Source organism: Papilio machaon, chromosome 9 (genome assembly GCF_912999745.1).
Source record: "Papilio machaon chromosome 9, ilPapMach1.1, whole genome shotgun sequence".
Lineage (NCBI taxonomy): Eukaryota > Metazoa > Arthropoda > Insecta > Lepidoptera > Papilionidae > Papilio > Papilio machaon.
Genome location: NC_059994.1, coordinates 732,305 through 754,672, shown reverse-complemented (window position 1 = coordinate 754,672; position 22,368 = coordinate 732,305). Strand labels below are relative to the sequence as shown.

Below are 22,368 nucleotides of genomic sequence, written 5' to 3'. Positions count from 1 at the left end.
AAGACTTCTTGACAATTAAGTATTACTTAAAATAAATAAGTAGATATTGCCGTCCTCGTCATTTTCCTTGCAAAAAATGTAACAGCAATACTATGTTAATGTTAAGGTGTTTCTGCAGTGAAAATTACGGTATAGTGTAAGTAAACTCATGACTAACTGCCACACTCAGAGTCATTTAGGGCTCAATTATACTAAATCCTCAGGAAGGGTGGTGACCCTTACTGTGGATTTAAGTAACCACCTTATAGTTATAACTTTGAGCGTGGTAGTATTTTTTTAAATAAAAACAAATGAAATCCTCTTCACGTATTTGAGGAATTTTAATTGTATATTTGGTTTGTCGAAAACTCCATTGTCCCTTATGAACTGAAAATCACCGCATTTTATTTTCTCGCTTCCACTAACAGCGGCATTGTTAAAATACTCAAGCAGGCAAACAAAACGAAATGTTTCATCCACTCTGTAACTTTATAAACTTCGTTAGTTTATAATCGGTCTAGATATGATGCAAACTATAAGAAAATTGTTAACTGAACGATTAATTTCCCATTTGTCATTTCTTGGCAGTTTATAAACTGACGAAGGAAAATTGTAAAATTAATAAACTGATATAAAATTTAACAAAAAGTTTTAGCTTGAATGTAGGCTTGTTTATTGAAGGAAATTTTCTAGGTTAAATTTATAGTTTTTTGTATTTTGAACTGAAATAATTTATCAAAAATAAAAAAAGGTTATTTCTTTTTCAATGACAGATACAATTATAAATGCTTCGTTTAGTCAGTTATTTTCGTACTGTCAGTTTTCAATGTGTCTGACCCGATTTTAAATAAGCGGAATCTACAATTACTAGGCGACATCTGTGGCATTATCTGTAGGCGAATTTATTAATTAAAAACATTCGCTGTGGAATATTGGGAGGTGTTGAAAAACCTGAATTTAAATTTAATTTCACGTTTGAGCTATTTCATTTATACTGAATACTGAATAACTCTGATGTATTCATTTGTTTAATTACAAAAATTACTAGTGATGTAGTATCTGTATTCATAAACAAGTGAATGATTTGTTATCTGTGCATTTTTATGTTTATTCAGAGGGTACATTAAAATATTAGTCTTGCTCAACATGGAGTTTTATTACATGGTGACAGCGGTGTTAAATTACGATTTTATTAGAAAAGTGTAGTTTTACGCTAAAATGGAGCACGCTAGACCTCCAGCAGAATTAATTTTACACGGTGGGCCGGCGGCGCGCGCAGACGCCTGGCGAAAGTGGTATAAACAGTTTCAAGTCTTTTTGAAAGCGTCGGGAGTACACAAAAGTACAAAAGATGTACAAAGCAGTCTATTAGTGAATTTAATCGGCCCGGAAGGTTACGATGTGTATACTACGTTTAAATTTACGAAAGATGAGGACGCCGAGGATATCGAGATTTTGGTGAAAAAATTTAATGAACACTTTGGATCGAAGCAAAATACGACGATCACCAGATTTAAATTTTTTACGCGATCTCAAAACCGAGGGGAGTCCATAGACGAATATGTCACCGCACTTAAATTGTTGAGTCAGTCCTGTGAGTTCGAACATTTAGAAGACGGCTTGATACGCGACAGAATAGTTTGTGGAGTAGCGGATGGCGTCGTGAGGGAAAGATTACTCAGGACCGAGGATCTTACGCTGGCTAAGGCAGTAAAAATATGTCAGGCAAATGAAATGTCTAACGAGGAGACTCAGCAGATAGAAGAAACAAAAGGCGGATCGGCGGAGCCGGAGCCGGGAGCGTCGGGCCTCGCGGTGGACGCCGTGGCGGGCGCGTGGGGCAACGGGCGGCGCGGGCGCGGTCGCGGCGGCCAACAGCGCCCCCTGCCGGCGGCGCGTCGGCGCTCCGAAGTCTCGCCGCGAGTTAAATGTCTTTGTTGCGCTAATTACAATTGCAATAGCGATATTACCTGCCCAGCTAAAAAGGCTATTTGTTTTTTATGCAATCAAATAGGACATTTTAAAAAGTGTTGTCGGCAAAAGTTTTATAAAAAAGTAATGCAATTAAATGAAAGTTACGAAAGTGATAGTGATAAGGATCTTTATCATGTTTCGACTCTTCGTGAAAAATGTAAGAACAACAAGTATGGCGGCAAATGGTATGAATATTTAATTTTAAATTGTAGTGGAAATCGCGAGTTATTTAAGTTAGATACGGGTTCAGATTTAAATGTTATTTCTATAGATACGTTTAAAAGACTAGGATGTGACTTTGCTATTTTATATTCAGATAACACAAGAGCACAGTCATTTTGTGGTAATTACTTAACTGTTGTCGGAGCATGTGATTTGTCATGGACATACAAAAGTCGTACATATAATTTGCATTTCATTGTTACTAAACATAATTGTCAAAGTGTACTCGGAAAAAATGCTTGTGAAGAATTAGGTATGATAAGGCGTATCCATACTATTGACATTACATCTTACGACGATTTGTTCAAGGGGTTGGGCAAGTTACCGGGTAAATATAAAATTGTAATCGATGAGAGTGTACAACCGTCGATATGTCCTGTTAGAAAAATACCTATAGGTGTTAGACAAAAGTTGTTAGTCGAATTGAATCGCATGACGGAGTTAGGCGTGATACGAAAAGTTTCTCATCCGACGGAGTGGGTTAACGCGATAGTGGTGGCCGCCAAGAAGGACGGCGGCATTCGCGTGTGTCTTGATCCGCGTCCGCTCAACAAAGCCGTGCGCCGCGCACACTACCCGTTGCCCACGCTCGCGGAGATAGCTTGCAGGCTGCAAGGGGCCACCGTTTTCAGCAAGCTCGACGCGCGCTCGGGTTTTTGGATGTGTGAGATCGATGATGCGAGCGCCGATTTATGTACCTTCGGGACGCCTTTCGGGCGTTACCAGTTCTTGCGCTTACCGTACGGAATTAATTGTGCACCGGAAGTTTTTCATTCAAAAATTCGACAGATTCTAGAGGATTTAGAAGGCGTTGACTCGTTTGTAGACGATATTGTCGTTTGGAGCGTAAATATCGAAGAACACGATAGGCGCTTAAAGGCCCTTCTCGATAGGGCCAGAGAAGTAGGTATTAAATTTAATCGTAAAAAATGTGAATTCGCCGTAAAACAAATTAATTATCTAGGTCATACTTTCAGCGCTAGCGGCATGCAAATAGATAAGAGTAAATTAAGGGCTATTACGGATATGCCACCACCTAAAGATAGGCCGTCTTTGGAACGTTTTTTGGGCATGGTTAATTATTTATCGAAATATATACCGAATTATTCCGAGGAAGTTTATCCGTTGAGATGTTTGTTAAAAAAAGATAGCGTGTGGTGCTGGGACAGGGTACATGAGGCGGCGGTGACGCGCGTCAAGCGGCTGCTGAGCGGCGCGCCCGTATTGGCGTTGTACGAGACGCGCGCGCCAGTGCTGGTGTCGGTGGACGCGAGTGCGCGCGCGCTCGGCGCCGTACTGCTGCAGAGAGGTCGTCCCGTCGAGTTTGCCTCCATGACGCTCAACGACACGCAATGTCGCTATGCGCAGATTGAAAAGGAATTACTAGCTATCGTTTTTGCGTTGGAGCGGTTCCATCAATATGTTTTCGGTAGGTCGGACGTTACGGTGGAGACAGACCACAAACCATTAGAATCCTTGTTTAAGAAATCTTTGGACTCGGTGCCGGCTCGCCTCCAACGCATGATGTTAAGGGCACAAGCTTATGATTTTAAAGTTGTATACAAGCCCGGAAAGTATATGTATATTGCGGATACACTGTCGAGAGCTCCGCTAGGAGAAATATTGTCGGATAACATAAGTAACGAAGTCGAGGAGCAGACCTGTTTTTTGTTAGAAAATGTCAGATTCAGTAGTGAAAAAACAAAACTTGTTAAGGAATTTACAGCCAAAGATGAAGAGTGTCAACTTTTAATATCGTATATAGGTAACGGTTGGCCAGACAATAAATACGAAGTCGATGAACGTGTTCGCGCGCAGTGGTCCTACAGGGAATTATTTGAATACGTCGATGGCATAATTTTTAAGGACAATCTTGTGTATATACCGCGCGGTCTGCGTAAGGAGATGATAGAACGCGTTCACGACGGGCACATGGGCATAGACCGTTGCAAGCGGCACGCGCGCGAGGTCATGTTCTGGCCGGGCATGTCGCGCGATGTCGAGCAGCGCGTGCGGCGCTGCGCAGCGTGTACAGAGCGCGCTCCGCGCCCCCCGCGTGAACCCCTCTTGTTTCATCACATACCTGATATACCCTGGGTCAAGGTAGGTTCAGATATTTTTCAAATAGGAAAAAACTATTATCTTATATTAGTGGATTACTTTTCGAATTTTGTTGAGGTAGTTATGTTAACGAATATTTGTAGCAGATCAGTTATCGGCGCTTTAAAGGAGCAATTTGCTCGACACGGCATTCCGGCCCATCTGGTGACAGACAACGGGCCCGCTTACGCGTCGAAAGAGTTCGCATCGTTTTGTAGGACGTGGGGTTTTGATCATATCACGACGTCGCCCCATTATCCGCAGTCGAATGGACGGAGTGAGAGAACTGTTAGAACCGTAAAAGAAATGTTAAAGAAATCGTATTTGTCGGGCACTGATTTTTATCTAGGATTATTAAATTTTCGAGCGACACCGCGTGACGGCATCGCTTCACCTTCGGAGTTATTGATGGGTCGTAGGATAAATACTCGGCTTCCCATTCATTTGAGCAAACTTAAACCTTCTCGAGACAATAGCGAAGATTATAAAAACATTCGAGAAAAACAATTTAAGTGTAAAACTAGATACGACTGTCACTCGAGGTCGCTCCCGGAGCTGCAGGCCGGACAGGAGGTGATCATCGCGGACGGAGTGAGTCGGCGCAGGCGCGGCCGTGTGCAGGCGCGCGCTGCGCAACCACGATCTTATTTTGTTAGTGATGCCGCGGGCAGATGTTACAGACGTAATAGGCGGCATTTGATTAATATTGGTCAGCAGGGCAGTGCCTATGGCGCTACTGAACCCACTGAGAGCGGCTGCATCCCGGGAACGTCTAGCGCAGACTCGGCATTACAACGCGACCTAAGTAACGAGGCCACCACAATCGCAACGTCTTCACTCTTACCCAATAATAATGCGCAAAAAATTGATGTTAGGCAGGCGGCTATTTCAGCGAAAAATAAGTTTAAAAATTTGTTTCCGTAATTGAAGTTTAAAATACTTATTTAGTTTTACATTAAGCTAAATGTTAATAGTTTAATTTTTTTTTTCTCTGTTATTATTATGGTTAAAAAAAAAAAAAAGTATTTACTTTATGTTAAGTTTAAGTTTTGCTGTTCTAATTAGTTTGTAAGATTTTTGCATAATGTTTTGGTTAAAAAAAAAGGAAGGAGGATGATGTAGTATCTGTATTCATAAACAAGTGAATGATTTGTTATCTGTGCATTTTTATGTTTATTCAGAGGGTACATTAAAATATTAGTCTTGCTCAACATGGAGTTTTATTACAACTAGTAAAATATTATTGTTCTAAAGGTGATCAAAAATCAAAATTGACATTTCAGACCGACCTATGTTTTTACTCAAATCCAAATTCTTTTAGGATCAAAATTCGAAGTGAAATATAAATTGGCCTCATAATTATTGAATAGAACTGCCATAGATAGTAGATATCCCCCTTCGCTCCAGTGCTCGAGCTTTTAAGATTGGCGACGCCGCACCGTCTCGCATACCGACGCTTGAAATACAGACTAACCACGTACAGAGAAAACACAAAGTTATTTTGGAAAAAATGTAAACTTTAACACTTCATCTATAAAAACGGGGTTATCTTAAAGTGGAAAAGAAGAGTGGAGGCAACTCAAGAGGGAAACCTTTTCATTAAGTAAAATGATTCATGGAGTAAATCTTAAATATCGCTAATGTTTTATAATTCAATTCATTGTTTAATTAGAAAATAGTTAATGGCATTTTGATTTTTTATTCCACGAATTATAATAATATTGTATAAAAAAAATATTATCTTACCTTTATTTTTCTTAAAATACAACAATCAGTTGAAACATTCAATACAAGAGTAACGACAGAATTTTACCGCTATAAGACCAAAACTGTAACCGATCTGAATCTTACATTACACTGTGCACTGGACGCAGAAGCTTTTCCAGTCTACCTTGAAAGCCTCAATTGTCACGCAAAACACGTTCAACTTCGAATTTACAAGCAATTCATTCGATATTGGATTATTAGGCATTGATCTTTAAAAAAAAATTCTAAGTAATTCCTTTTTGCGTCACCTCCTACGTTTCTTAATTTTCCTCGAATGAAATAATATCGATGTCCAGACTTTCCGATGGACTCGAAAGGAATCCTTAATTGCTGTTTTATGAAGATTTTTTTGCAATACCTTCTAGTCAAATTCTGTTATCTTTTCTTTAGATGTACTTAGTATCAGCCAAGATAATTCACTCAAATATTTGAATATGAAATAATGATTTTGATTTCAACTACTTTGTTTTCTTTCATTCTTCAACGCCATCTTAAAACTCATCTTATATTTGGGATAACCTTGTTGGCGATGATTAAACATTGAACTAGCTGCTCCTCTGCTCTTTACATTCGCAAAGATAAAATGTTTGTTTTGTTTTGTATTTCTCTCGCTTTACTCTCTCCTCTCTTTCTCTCTCTCTCTCTCTATCTGTCTGCGTCATTTCCTCATCTCTGAGTGTCACGATAATTCTTTCTGACCATCTCTCATAGGATGATTCTCCATTCCGTGCAATCCTCAGTGATTTGGATGGCGTTATGCATTGTGGTGTCGAACGTTCTCGTTATTGCGGTTGTGCTTCACTAATTATATGAATATTTTCCTTACAAATATGCGTATTCGTTTGTATCAAATATCTCGTTAAATTGTCAAGTGTTTTATAATTGAGTGTAGCCTCAGACGAGACGCATGTTTACAAACGCTACGAGTTCATACAGGATTTTATGAAAGCAGTCGTCAACCGCCAGTTCTAAAGGGGAACGTGAGACAAGTTTTAATTAAACATTTATACCATTCGCGAGGAAATTAACAAATGAAATAGGGATGGGACATGACTGAGGAGATATCAATTTTTAAGCAAATATATTTGTCACTAAAAAGTTATATGAAAAGTCACCTCTTTCTCCCTTTCTTTCCATCTTTACTTCTTTCATTCTTTAATTCTGCATAATACATTTACTTTACACAAGCTGTCGACAGCGACTCTGTCCGCCCGGCATTAAAAAAAACCTATTAGTAACCTATGTGTTCAACCGTACAACCGTGCCAAATTTTATCAAGATCCGTTGATCCGTTCTGGAGATACCTTCAAACAAACATCTATCTAAACATACGCAATTTTGTTATTATTATAGTAAGATTTTTGGATTCAGATAAAATGAGAAAGCATTTGCCAGGATTATTTCAAATGTTTTTAACAATAATTGTGAAAAACGTGTTATAAAATATTATATAAACATCGATAACAGTAAATGCACTGCCTTGGCTGTGCGTAGCGTTGAAGAAATTAATTTGTATATTATGAGGAGCGGTAACGAAGTAACCACGCGTTTGTAACTAAACAAAACGAATGATAAATCACATGGTTTTGACGTACGTTTCATGAAAATGTTTATTATATATGCTTTTGTTTTTTTTAAAAGAAAAACATTTTGTATCTAAATAATATGAAATAGCGCAGATAATAAGAATTAATATTTTATGAAGAAAAAGAAGAAAACTATCTGAGATTATAAAATAAGATAATAAGAGGCCAATGCACCTTAAATAAAAAAAAATACGAAAACAAAAAAAAATAATATAACAAACATTGTTCATAAAATGCAACGATACGCGTACTGATATTTGTACATTTGGCCGCAGTACACAATAATTTAAGTGATACTCTTTGAAAATACCAAAATGGAGGAATTAACCGAACAGGAAAAAATAACCAAACTTAGATATAAAAGCAATATTTGGCATCGCTCGAGGATTGTTCAGTGTACAAAAAATATTCAACGGCTATTGCCTTGAGGCCGTTTGGAGAAAATTAAATTGGGCCATTAAGTGCCCTATCGCCGGTTAAAACTGGTTTATACCGGCTTAGGCACCGAGCATACTGGATAAAAGTCTGTTACATAACGTTGCGTTTCTTATTATTTTATAGTTTACTCAAGTGCTATGAGAATTGCTACACAAACAGTTAACTTCCAATTCGCTTTATCTTTTCAAGAATTTAAACTCTTGTCTTACAATGCTGATCTTATTTTCAAGTTAATTTCCATTAAATTAACCACAATAAAATTGAACTGTATAAAATGTTTTTAACTTTATATATTTGAAATCGGTGGAACAATATTTGTGCATGACAAATGAACAAATTCAAATAGTAACGTTAATATAGAGAGCGCGAGTGCTGTCGGGAACCAAACAGCTTACGCCTGAATAACTAAAATCATTTTACACAATGTTCCATTGATACAGGCTGTTCATAAATTGGATAAATATAGTATTTTAAAATATTTATTTATATTTAGAGCTGTAAGTATTACACTAAATTTCCACTGCCTATAACAATAATTTACAATATTTTTTTATAAAAAATCAGAGCAAGTTCACGGTGACAGTTATTTAATACATAGAGTACATTTTAGCCTTATCATTCATCAGCTCTTAGAAAACCTCACCAACGAGGCCGCGCCTACCTATCCTAAGCAAAGAGTGACTTGGCGTCAGTCAACCACGATGGCACCGTGCGAATTGGTTAACAACACATCTTTGAATTCCTTCATAGATACGATGGTTTAGTACTATGAAAATAAATAAACATCCTATATGTGCAGTTTTAAAATATATTAGTATTTTATGTTATATACTTGTGTGAAATGTATATATAGAAGTAACACACCACATAGGGATCACAACAAATTACGCGGCCGTCGCAAACAAACAAGTTGGGAAGTGTTACGGACGAACGCACTGACCATTTTATTTTATTTTTTGTACAAATCTATGTTCATTTCGAAACAATGAAAGCTATAGAGTAGTTTATAAGTTATTTTTTTATATTTACTTGTACATGGTTTATAGGAACTAGTGGATCAAAAAAACTGTCACTTTTAAGTGGAAAATAATGTAGTTAAGTTACTTAGGTTGTGTTTTTTTTCTTTTAATTAGATTGCTGTTAATCTTATCATTCTTTCATCTTATGTAATGAAAAGTAAAAAGCAAGCTTATAAGTTTTGGTACCCAATTTTTAACGTAATAATTATATTACAAATAATAATTAAATACATTACATTAGTTAATTAATTAAGAAACGGCTTAACTCACGTTTGATCGTCCGGTGACGGCACCGACTAGTTTCGGACCCATCGGACGCGACGCGACGCGACCGCGAAGTCCTCGGAATAAACACTCGCCCTGAAGATGGACCCCCGATGGGTCCGAAACTAGTCGGTGCCCTCACCGGACGATCAAACGTGAGTTAAGCCGTTTCTTAATTAATTAATTATGATGTCTCACGAAAGTTTAAACAATTTAATTACATTATACTAGTACTAATGTTTCTTTATTTAAACTTCCATTAGTATAATCTGGGCCGATAACTAATTAACAAGACTTCACCCAGCTTAAGTTATACCTGAAAGGTAATAAAACCCCTCAATTACTAGTCAGAAGGTCATTAAAGCCTACTATACTCAAAGGCGCTACTTAAACTTAATGGACCCATGCCGGGAACAAAAACATAAAAGAATACTAGAAGTGTACACAAATATATTTAAAGATTTTTTGTTTGCGAATTTAACATTTGAAATATATGAACTTCAAAGTTTTGAGTAAAAACACAATCATCATCATCATCATCATCAGCTCACTATACGTCCCCACCTAGAGGCTCGGAGCCTACCCCAAGTTAGGGGTGACTAGGCCATAGTCAACCACACTGGCCTAGTGCGGGTTGACTTCACACATATCATTGAATTTCTTAGATATGTGCAGGTTGCATCACGATGTTTTCCTTCACCGTAAGAACGTCGGATAAATGTACATATGTAAATCGAAAATCGAAAAACACATTGGTACATGGAGGGATTCGAACCCAGGACCTGCAGATTGCAAGTCAAGTGCTTAACCCCTGAGCCACCGACGCTCAAAGCACAATACTAAATATAATTTCATCATACCTTATATTCTTTACAAAATAATAAATAATATCAATTGGTGTAGATTTTGTAGATAACGCAATCAACTCACTTTTAAGTATTCCAAGGCACGATCCAAAATATAATAAACCAATAATTATTTAATCTGACATCTTAAAATAATATTACACTAAACAAAAAGTATAAAAATATAATTAATATTCTCACTTCTAGAACAATTTATAAAGCGGGGGCTTCGTAAAAGATACGGTAATGAGCCTTGCTCCTCTCCCCTCCCGCTATTGACTTCAGTAGATTACGTGATGAGCGTCTACTTAACGCCTACACTTGATAATATATCTAGACTATACCTTTATAAATACTAATCTAGATCAGTAAACTAACATTAAACTAATAGAATAATAAATAGACAAACCTCAGATTAATTTAGGATATTCTACAAGCCTCTAGTTATATTTTCTTGAGTTCATTCAAAAAAGCTCATACATGTGTACGATGTTTGAGTTAAAAACTTAAACTTTTTTTAATACAAGACCCGACATTAGAGTCAGCGTGGACAAAAGAATAAAGGTAAAATGAGGTTAAATTCAGAGGCACCAACACAACCGTTACTTTTCAACTTGTACACAGGAACGTGAAACTTTTAATGGATTAATTTTTTATCCGTTTGATTGTGACACTCAATTGTCTTTACACCTTTGAATATGTACCATAAATGAAGAGTTATTTAAGTTTCTTGTTAAATTAACAAAATTTTATTTAAGAAATTAACTCACTCAGAATGTAATCACTTTCTTCGCTCTGTGTTTAAGCCCTTCTAAATTATGTAAGAAGTTGCATGTCTCAATTGGTATTGTGTAGACGGGTATTATGCGAGGGCACGGCCGCTCTGAGGCGGTCCTTTGTCCCACGCGAGTCGGCTTAGCAAAACGTTTAGTTTCACACGAGGACATAAGATTGAAACAGATTAGAGGTCACACTGCAGTACTGACAGAACAGTATCGTGTTGTCTACACGTGCGTGGAAATAAAAGCAGTACTGCGCTGCCTCTAGCAGTACTGATCTGCTTCAGTGTTCTGTCCTCGTACAATACAGATAGTTCAACTTCCCTTATAACAATCATACTTTGTGAATGCATTTATAATTTAACTAGCTTTCGTCCGCGACTTCGTCTGCACGGAATTAAAAAAACTTAATATGTAGCCTATGTATATATATATATATATATACATAGTATATATATATATACTATGTATATATATATATATACATAGTCTGGAAGAACATTAAGCCATTAAGCCTTCCTTGGAGATACCTTCAAACAAACATCATTATCCATCCATTTATCCATCCATCTAAATTTTTTAAATTTTTTCTGTCATAACAACCTTCTCCTGACAGCAACAAACACAACAAAAAAAGTGAAATCGGTCCAGCACTTCCAAGGACCAAGGGATATAGGGATTCATTTATATATACCTATATAAATGTGTATATAGATACTGAGATGTACTTTATAGGGGGTGTGTGGAACTTTGTATACGGAATCGAAGTTATATCTAATAATTTTTAATTTTTGAAATACGTAAGATAATTAAAAATAAAAAAAAATATCAATGTTAAAATGACTCGTCTATTTTTTATAGAGTAAGTAAATTAAAAATAAAAAAAAATATCAATGTTAAAATGACTCGTCTATTTTTTATAGAGTAAGTAAAGTATTTTTTTTTACCTGAATATACAAAACAAGTATAAAACGAGTCGTATTTTGGGTACCTTGAAATCTTTTAGCATACGCTTAAGGCATTTCGACCGTGGGGCGGTTTATGACCGGCCCTAATCCGTCTCTGGAGAAAGAAGGGGTTACGATATCTAAATATAGAGCTCCATAGACTTTATCTACTATTTATCATTCCTTTTTGTTTACTTTCCATAATAATAAACAAGCGCTAATTAAAAATAAAAACAGTAGCTCTGGCCATCATTCTTCTACGCCTACAGATAATCAATATTAACTTGTGTATTGAATCAATTATATCCATATTAAGTCAACTAGAACCTTTTTTTGTTGTTGAAGCTTAAGGGTTATTTTCACTATCATAAGTTTGACACACTCAGTACAACCGAGTCGACTGTCGAGTACATTGTCAAAATTATAGTCGCAGTGGAAAAATTGTAGTAACATAGAAGGTGTTAGATATATTCTAAAAATACACAAATAAATGGACGTAGCAACTAATTTACACCCTTCACTATACCCTTTTGGTTTTATGTTTCATTTTCAAAAGTATTTTGACGCCTTATTCCAAACTTTTTATTGACTAACTAAAAATTTTATAAAAGTCCTTTTTTCGATTATAACAGCGATCGTCTAGTCGATCCCGTGCTGCCGCATAATTTTCACGTGTTTACTCGACTATTGAGTCATGCATTTTCATACATAATTTAGACTGGTTTTAAAGTTACGATCCATATCTTAGATATAAAAGTTTAATTTCACATTTCATGCTCTTGGATTTTTTCAGTTCTAATATTTCGTTATGCAATTTTTATTGTAAACTAGCTTTTACCCGCGACTCCGTCCGCGCGGAATAAAAAATAGAAAACGGGGTAAAAATTATCCTATGTCCGTTTCCTGGTTCTAAGCTACCTGCACACCAATTTTCAGTCAAATCGATTCAGCCGTTCTTGAGTTATAAATAGTGTAACTAACACGACTTTCTTTTATATATATAGATGACGCATCATCTACGTCCTCATTCCAACACTTCATCAATATTTTAAAGCGAGCAAAGAAATTCCATTAGAAATGTCAAAAGAAATTTTCAATATAGCACTTATGAAGTGCGCTATAACCTTTATATACCGTTTGTATCTTTTCTATCTATATACGTATTGTCTAGGTAACAATATAATGCATTTCAATAAAATTTCCTTACGTCCATTGTTTCTCGCAAACTATTTTAATTTGCGGCAAGTGCTCTAAAGGTCAGCCATTAGCAAAGACTTCCTAGAACTTAAATCCACTTTATTGCTAACTTTATGACCTGGTGGGTCATTACAACTGCTATTTATGTGTTAAACACAAACACAAAACGACTTACAGAATTTAAATAAGAAATCAAATGAAAATCTTATTTTAATCTGACTGACGTGAAGATTTATGCCTGTAAAAAATTAAAAAGTTAAATAGTTATTATTTTTACTTTTATAAATATAACGATATTCATTTATAATAATAAGTAAACCTAAAAATCCAAAAATAACTTCCCGCTTTATGGTGACTGCCCAGAACATAAATCTTTGATGTATGGTCGGCAGATCTTTCAAAGTTATCGTGGTGTATTTAACGTGACCATTCCGCAATCAATCTTGGTGATATAATATGGGGAAAGGTTTTACTGGGTCTTCGCTTTTAATTGTGTAACAACAAAGGTTCGATACCACAGTCTGAAAATAAAGTATCGCGTTCAACAACGTTAATGTGAACACACCCTAATGTCATTTTAAACATTCTAAATTTGAATCTCATCTGTAGAGGCAACAAAGAAGATATCATATATTTTAAAATTATCAATGAAATATTAAAAATTATTCCTGAAGCGAAGTTTTGTAAGGTAACAAGCGCATATTATTTGTTGGTACAATTTAAAAATTCAAGCGCATTCATAGCGCATTAAGGGATGCACATAAATATAACAGGCAGTGACAGAGCGCTGTGCCACCTACACAATGCTTGTAAGTAAAACTGGCAGATTTATATTTGCAGTTTTAAATGAAAGAACTACTCTCCCATTCCGTCGGATAATACCCATTTAAAGCTATGATATTTTCCTTCCGTGAGAAAATTATAAGTGTTAAATACCAATAAAAAGATTTCATCTTTACATTTAAATTGGTTGTTAAGTATTATATTTACAAAAAAAAAAAATGGTGCCTGTTTGCACTGGCTACGCGCGGCCCTCATTTTGTAAGAAGTTCGCAGCTGTGCCTGTGGAAATAAACCCACATATAAAAGCAACCAGACATTACCTAAAAAGAATATCTTTACAAAAGTTAAATTGTGAAAGAGACTAGATTAAAAAATGTGAAAACTTTGTTATGTATTAGTAAAATTCATTAAAAAGATAAACATTTTAAATTATGTTTGAAAACAAATTAATTTAATTAAATCAAGTATACCTGTGGCGAAATATTCTCATTATGTATTCTTCAAACTAAATTGAAATTCCGAACGATAATTTACATTTTAATTGTTTTCACTAATAAAGGTAATGAAATTAATTGGATTTCGACGACTATTAAGTTTACCTTAAGACTGTTAATGCTACCTATATTCTTAAATGTAAAGATTTTTTCACGGGTTTTGATTTTACGAGTATATCTGGCTTCTTATAAATTTGGTATGAGATTACTTTACGATCGATAAACTGTGTTATACTGTACTGTTTTAATACAAATTTTTATATAAATTTTGTCGATAAGGATACGATGGCAATTGTCACAAATATTAATTCTAGGCCAGTGGGCCAGTGTTAGGTTGAGTAGAACCGTGGTCTAAATTGGTTGATCTCACTTTTGCAGAATTCATTTCGCAGTCTCAGAAGTGTGATAAATCTGTATAAGACACTTTATACTTGACCGTTGCGTTCAAGCATATTGTTATACTAGCTGTCGTCCGCAACTACGTTCGTGTGGAATAAAAAAAACATAATGTACCTATGTCTTCTTCCAGACTGTGAACTACATCTATGTCAAATTTCATATAGATCCATTGAGCCGTTCTAGATACATAGCATTAATACATGGCGGGATTCGAACCCATGACCTGCAGATTGCAAGTCAAGTCCCCCCCGAGCCCCCCTGAGCCACCGATGGTCAAATCCGATAGTATACACTATCAAAATTCAGTAAGAAAATGTTTGTAGTAACTATAAGAAGAGAATTTTTCGTTTACGCTTTATATTTATGAAGGGAAGCAAAATTAATACATAAAACGTTTTGAGGCGAAGCGTCTTTCAAAAGCATTGGCTTATTTTGTCAGCGGAGAGCGGTGATTAATCATTTGAGTTTCCCAAAGGAACGCCTCATGACCTTCATCTTAAAAAATTGTCAAGCAACATTTTCCTCATTGCAGTCAATTCCCTTCATCTTGCTGTCTTGACGTTATAATTTCGATAAATTACTTATTGACTATGCTGTCAATATCAACGATTAAAAGGAAAAGTTTCATAAAAAATTGTTGAGGGTCTATCAGGAATATATGCGATATGCGTTTTCGTGACGTCATCAACAAAACATTTAATTGTATATTTGTTGTTGCTCTTTAAGCCCGATTTATGCTGTACAAATTTAATAAATTTATCTTGATTACATTACGAATACTTTCTCGCAAATTTTCATACTAGGCTACTGTTCTTACTTTCAAATTAAAATAGCAATATCTCAAACATGACACAATAATATTTAGAAAAAACTGTCAGTGACAATTGTACGTATTTTTATAAGAAAACTATATACGTAGATACTTTAACTTAATTAGAATTTAATTTAATTTACATATTCATAACATGTTTAAAAATCAAATTTAAATTCTCGTTAAAGAAATACATAAACGGATGGTGAAAGAAGAAATTTAATTAAGAGTTTGTTGGAATTTCACGTCTGCATGTTGACTCAATTTAAATGCAAATCCATTATTATAATTTCCTGTCTATAACGTCTACACTTTAGGTATAAACTTTTAAGACGTCACTTCTATTCGTCTATTGTACTCGGCTTCGAGTTTTAAATATTCCTGATAATTAATTAGTTTTTTTTTTTTTAGATTCTGCTTAATGTTTCCAAATTATTAACGTTATTCCACAATTAACGCCCATAAAGTAGATGGGTAAGCAGAGACAGACTTCCATTTGACCTGACATACCTCTCTCGCTTCTACATTGACACAACCACAGTATAGGGTGCTCAGTATACCATATTTCTTGAGTTTATTCCTTGTATAAACTCAAAAATTGACAATTAACTACTTATTTTTAATATTAATAATTAAAATTATATTTATACTCCTTCCATTACCTAATTAAGTATTACTTTCTTTGTTACATTACATGTTTCCTGAAACGCATCATCTTCGATATAACTCTGTTTATCAGAAATTCTCGATTTAATGTTGAGTGTAAAAGTGCATAATAATCTGTAGTACATTTATAACAGCAATAAATTCTCATAAATAAAATTTTCATAGAGCATTTATTATTTGTTTGAATATGTCCTATGTATCCTACCTCCTATCTTCCTATACTATATATCCTACCTCCTACCTATCGTTAAATATTTATGTTAATTCTTTTAACTGGGAGATCATATTCTTTCTTTTAGAACCTTACTTGGTGGAATCTAATAGAGCAATTGTTGTAATTCTTACCAAATTTCCGATTCAACTGTCTTCATTTTGATGCTTATCAGATACAGTAGTTGTTAAATCTTGTCTAGCTTTGATCTTACGTCCGTGTTATCGCAATCTAAACAATCTTTATCTTGTCTCCGTTCTGAACATCCGTTGTCTATACATATTCATAGGTATGAATATCTAATATATAAAATTCTCGTGTCACAGTTTTCGTCACCGTACTCCTCCGAAACGGCTTGACCGATTCTCATGAAATTTTGTGAGCATACTGAGGAGGTCTGAGATTCGGCCAACATCTACTTTTCATTTTGGTTTTTTTTCTTTTTAAACTGCGCGCGGACGGAGTCGTGGGCGACAGCTTGTATAGGTAGTATATAATTGAAGTGCTTCTATTTAATATAGAGGAAAAAATGTTTCGTACACGTGTTATATTTGCGTTGAGATATTGAATAACCATTTTTTGAAATTCTTGTCTGTCTGTATGTCTATCCGCAAGGCCGTGTTTGTTCTGGGTAGGTAGCTAATGCTCGCGGGCATATTTTTTATGAATTGTCATTGTCATCTACTCTTTGGCCAGAATTGCAAATATATAGACTGTCTTTTAGTCCTAACAAATCGCAAAATACAGAAATTAAACTCTTCTCGCTTGAATCGTGGAAACAAAAGCGCTTAAAGTAATGTAATGAGTAAATTATAATTGATTTGATGGTCAGCGAATTTAATTTTGGACGGTCTCCAGAGAGAGCGCTGCGCCCAGAGGGCCCATTAAAAGTTTCCATTGTTCAGACCTCGCAACTCTCGCCTGATGAATTGCTTACAAGTTTTTATTTTTTTAACTCCCGACATACATCATGTTGCATAATTCTTTCCACTTTGAAAAAGTGCAGGAATAAGAAAAATAGCTATTTATTTAAATACAGACTTAAATATAATGTTCTTTTATGTCCTATTGTCCTCTCTCTTGTACTCTTTGAAAAATCTGAAATAACAATATGTTTTTGTACACATACACAATGACAAGATATGGTTAAGGTGAAATAAACACGCATTTATTTATTGTACAATGTATTTTCATCACGGAGCCACCAAATTACGAACATAAAAATAATACTGTCTATTCAATTCCATCAGAGGTAAACATAATAAAACTAACTTGTAAAAATAAGTACCATTTTTTACGACCGTCAATTTGCTGCCTTAATAAAATTTTATATTTGATCCATAGGGCTTTAAGAAAGCTGTCAGAAGGGTTGACTATTTGGGCGTAAATATTTTTATAGGAATACGTGATTAAATTATGAAACGCGTCATTTCCTTTCAGCGAAATGTTCCGGTAACAATACTATAAAATATCAATTTGTAAAACTTCGTAAAATTTATAAATTTTTATAGTTATTCTATTCTTCCTTTATAAGCTTAATTTCTACCGTATTTACCACGGGGAGTGCTCAGAAGAGTTGTTTGGAACAATTCCTGCCGCCGAGTTCCGTCATCGGACGACCCGACAGACCGCCAAGTTCCATCCACACCACCTCGATGGCTGGCAATCCACAACCGTGCGGTTTTCGCGTAGCTTTCTACCGCGTACCGCCGTGTTGTGGAATGGTCTGTCCTCGGCGGTATTTCCAAACCGCTACGACTTAGGGTCCTTCAAGAAGCGAGCGTATCATCTTCTCAAAGGCCGGCAACGCATCTGCGATTTCTCTGGTATTGCAGATGTCCATGGGCGTCGATGAACTCCTTGATGTTCCCGCTGCTCGTTTGCCCCCTTCTCTTATAAAAAAAAAAAAAAAAAGCTTAATACTCATTATATTAAGGCTTAATTTTTAGACTATAATAATGATCATTTGTTTCAATGCAAACTTATTTTTTTTTTTGTATTATTAAAGTAATTTAGATTTTTTTTACTGTTTATTGAGATCTACAATTCATGTAGAAGGCGACAAGTTCTTAAGCTAACCTGGAATTGTTTGACCAAAGAGTCCTAAAAAATATCAATTACGCTAACTTCTTTGAGATGCGTTTATATTACTTTGTATTCTAGATTTCGTTTCGTTCTCAAAGCACTCATCTTGTTTTCGTAATAACCACGTGTGAGGGACAGACAGATAACTAATTTCCCTCGAGACTGTCGTGTCATCTTTTTAGACTCGCACTATGAAATAACAGCCTAGAAACAAACCAAAACTTTCATTGGAACTCACAATTGACTTGAGAAAACGCCGAAATATATCGTAGTTACTAAATTCTTAGTATATTGTAGTTTTAGTGTTGTTTTGTTTCTTGTTGTTAAAGTATACCCTAATTTATTTGAACCTCTATTCCAGATTATAATGAATGAAGAACCGTTCTCCTTCCGATTCTGATTTGCATCATTTTCTACTTTCTCCATTGATATATATCATCAGCTCACTATACGTCCCCACCAATGGGCTCAGAGCCTACCGTAACTTAGGGGTGATTAAGCCATAGTCAACCACGCTGGCCATGTGCGGGTTGGTTGATTTAACACATATCTTTAACTTCATATAAGATATGTGCAGGTTGCATCACTATGTTTTCCTTCACCGTAAGAACGTACATTGGTACATGGCTGGATTTGAACCCAGGACCTGCAGATTGCAAGTCAAGTGCGTAACCCCTGAGCCACCGTCGCTTTCTTTGACATCGTTGCTGACAATTCTTCTGTAAATGATCTTTCACGTAGGTCTTAAGTGGCAGTCAATTAACATCCTGAAATAAACATAAATGTACGAAATAAAATACGACCAAAATGCTTCCATAAAACATTAATTTCTTCTTTAAGTAAAAGAAATGATAAACATGGAGATAGCAATATCACAAGATTGGCATTTAATTAAAACAATTCAACAAACATTCTGATTAGAAAATAACTAAGGTAATCAAAAATCCAATAATATACTAAATTAGCGTGTCAGAAAATTTCATATAAGTGTATAAAGAAATCAGTGAACCGGTGACCACAATTGTGAGAGTTAGTAAGGACCCAAAGGACTTTGTCCGAATGTACGGTGACCAGGAGCCGTGAAATTGGATTGACATTCACTGTATCAGGAGCACTACGTTGTATGCCAACCTCTTACCTAAGCATTAAGTAAGATTATACGCAGTTAATATGAAGCGTCAGTGACTTAGGGGTTACTTGCACTTAACTTGTAATCTGCAGGTCCTGAGTTCGACTCCCGCCATGTACCAATGTGTTTTTCTCTTATCGATGGAGGAAGGGACGCACAAAATGAGAATATGTCCCATTCCTATACATCGCTGTTCCCACTCCGCAAATCCTCTCCCTACCCATCCTTTCCTTATAAAAAAAACGTGGGAAGGGATAGAGGACAAAAATTAGTTTTATAATAAACTAGCTGATGCCCGCGACTCCATCCGGAATTTTAAAAAAAAACTTATTAATTAGCCTATGTGTTCTTCCAGACTATGTTCTACATCTGTGCCAAATTTCTTCAAGATCCATTGAACCGTTCCGGAGATACCTTCAAACAAACATCCATTCATCAAACATTCGCATTTATAATATTAGTAAGAAATAAGATGTAAACATGAAAATATGTGAATTATAATATCGATTTAAACCATTTGATGTAGACAAGGTATGTATTCAATATCCATATAATCGATAGGATAACTTTGTGAATACGCAAATCTCAGATCAAAAGACTCGAGCGGTTAACCATTGAGTAAATCTATGGAATTGTCTTATCGATTTGTTTCTGTAAGTTAGAAATGAAATAGCTCTTCAAATAATCAAATACTACTATAGACGTCCTTGATACATTTTAACACTTGATTCACTGATAGAGATTGTTTTCGCCATAGATAAAAATACATTTTTGATGTAAACTGAACGTCACATAGTAAATGTTTACTTAATTTATTATCTTTCCTACGCTATCGTTCTTGATATGATAGTACAGTCGCGTAGAAATTGTATAAAGTGAAAAAGATAAACGATAGCAGAAGAAATTGTTTTCGGTACATCATCAAAGCCAAAGTCTTTGATGATGGAAAATATAAAAAGTATTCATACTTTGCCAAAACCATTATAAATTTATGCATCGTCAAAATCCTGTTAAAATACTATACAGTTGTGAGACAAACGCGTAAGACTATTCTCAGTGACTGTACCACGGCACTATCCTTACTATCTTTATTATCAAGTACAGTTCAATTTTACGGTTAGTTCCATTATTGTACTGACAACATCAGACAAAGCCGATAACATGAATATTGTAGTATTCGGTCTCATAATTATTCTGGCAACCAACACGGATTGTCTTCTACACCAAAAACCAGAAAACGTTCTTCAAGAAAAAACCCAAAATGGAATTTTTCTAAGAAAATTACAAACGATAATTCGCAGTGGTTCAGATGAAGAAGTAAAATCTTTGTCGTGGAGTGAAATTTTAGCTGATATCTTAGTGAATAAAATTGGTCTATCTAAAATTCTACCAAAAGAAAATGAGCAAGTTGCAGAAAGTAATGGGAAACAAGACAATATCTTCACTAAAATATGCAGTACAGTACTAAACGTTTATAAACATTTTGTATACGACAAATTCTTTCAACAGTCTGCTGAAGATATACCAACAACAACAAGTAAAAATGAAGTTACCGAAAAGAATATCGAACTGCAAGAAATAGAATCGAATACTACGGGAGTTAATGATTTTGATGTAATTACAATTAACCCAGACGTGGAAATTATTGAACCTAAATATCATGGAAAATTATGCAGTAATTGTGAAACTCAAAATGTTGAAAAGAAAGAAGTGACGACAAAAAGTGATTGTTCAGAAGGTCTTGTGAAAGATGTTAATGGTAATTGTGTGGATCCTAAATCATTGAATTACATGATATCTATACCTTATCAATGTCCTATTGGCTACAGGCTTACTTGGTCTGGATATTGCAGACCAATATTTTAAAAGCAATCCAATTTCAGCTACTACTAATATATATATTTTTCATGTCAAGAAAATGTTTACTACACCTCGTATTAATGTAAAACTAAATAAAGACTGTATCCATTCATATCGCCAAGTTTATTTGATTGATTTTTATGGAATTAAACTTTTAAAAACTTTATTATTGTTTTTAATAAATGTTGTTCTTCAGTATTTTTTATTATTAATAGCTAATATTAATTCCTAATTTTTACTGTTTTATCATTTTAGCGGTCATTGAAAAAGAGTTGGAATGAGTTTTTAAGGCTATGGAATATATTCTAGTTTAGTTTTACTCCATTGTTTTTTTTTTTTAGTGGAAGTAAAAAAAGGCCATAATAAGTCAGCCGTGGAACCTTTGATAATAATCTTTTATGTTCTCTACTTTGAAAGAGAAAGGTAAATAAAAGAACCTTAAGAAATTCGTTCACTGATCGACAAATAAATATTATTTTACCGAAAATTTCAAATTGCTGTCATATAAAGACAACATACATAATTCAATAGAAAATACCGTTCGGTGTTTACTTAAGTATTACAAGCGAAGCAAAGGAAGTAATTTCGTTCAGCCGGTCGACAAACAAGTCTTTTTACATCGGATCGACAATCGAACGAGTCAATTTCACGCTGTGCCGACCACAAAAGAAGGTCCCGGATACGTACCTGGGATCAAACGGACGTTTTGTAGAGGCCGAATCGCCGTAAATTGACTAGTCCGTTGCGCGTTATATTGTAAGGAAATTGTAAATAAAATAAAGTCAAGATATTGACGGCAGTGAAAGTGTTTAG

The 22,368-nt window shown here is 35.1% G+C and overlaps 1 protein-coding gene across 1 annotated transcript; it reads left to right on the top strand.

The window, feature by feature from the left end:
- The first annotated feature begins 20,799 nt into the window (after positions 1-20,799).
- On the top strand, positions 20,800-21,671 carry LOC106711723. The gene has a single exon (XM_014504109.2). The coding sequence runs from the start codon at positions 20,857-20,859 to the stop codon at positions 21,559-21,561; it is 705 nt and encodes a 234-aa protein (XP_014359595.2). The 5' UTR covers positions 20,800-20,856; the 3' UTR covers positions 21,562-21,671.
- Positions 21,672-22,368: the final 697 nt, after the last annotated feature.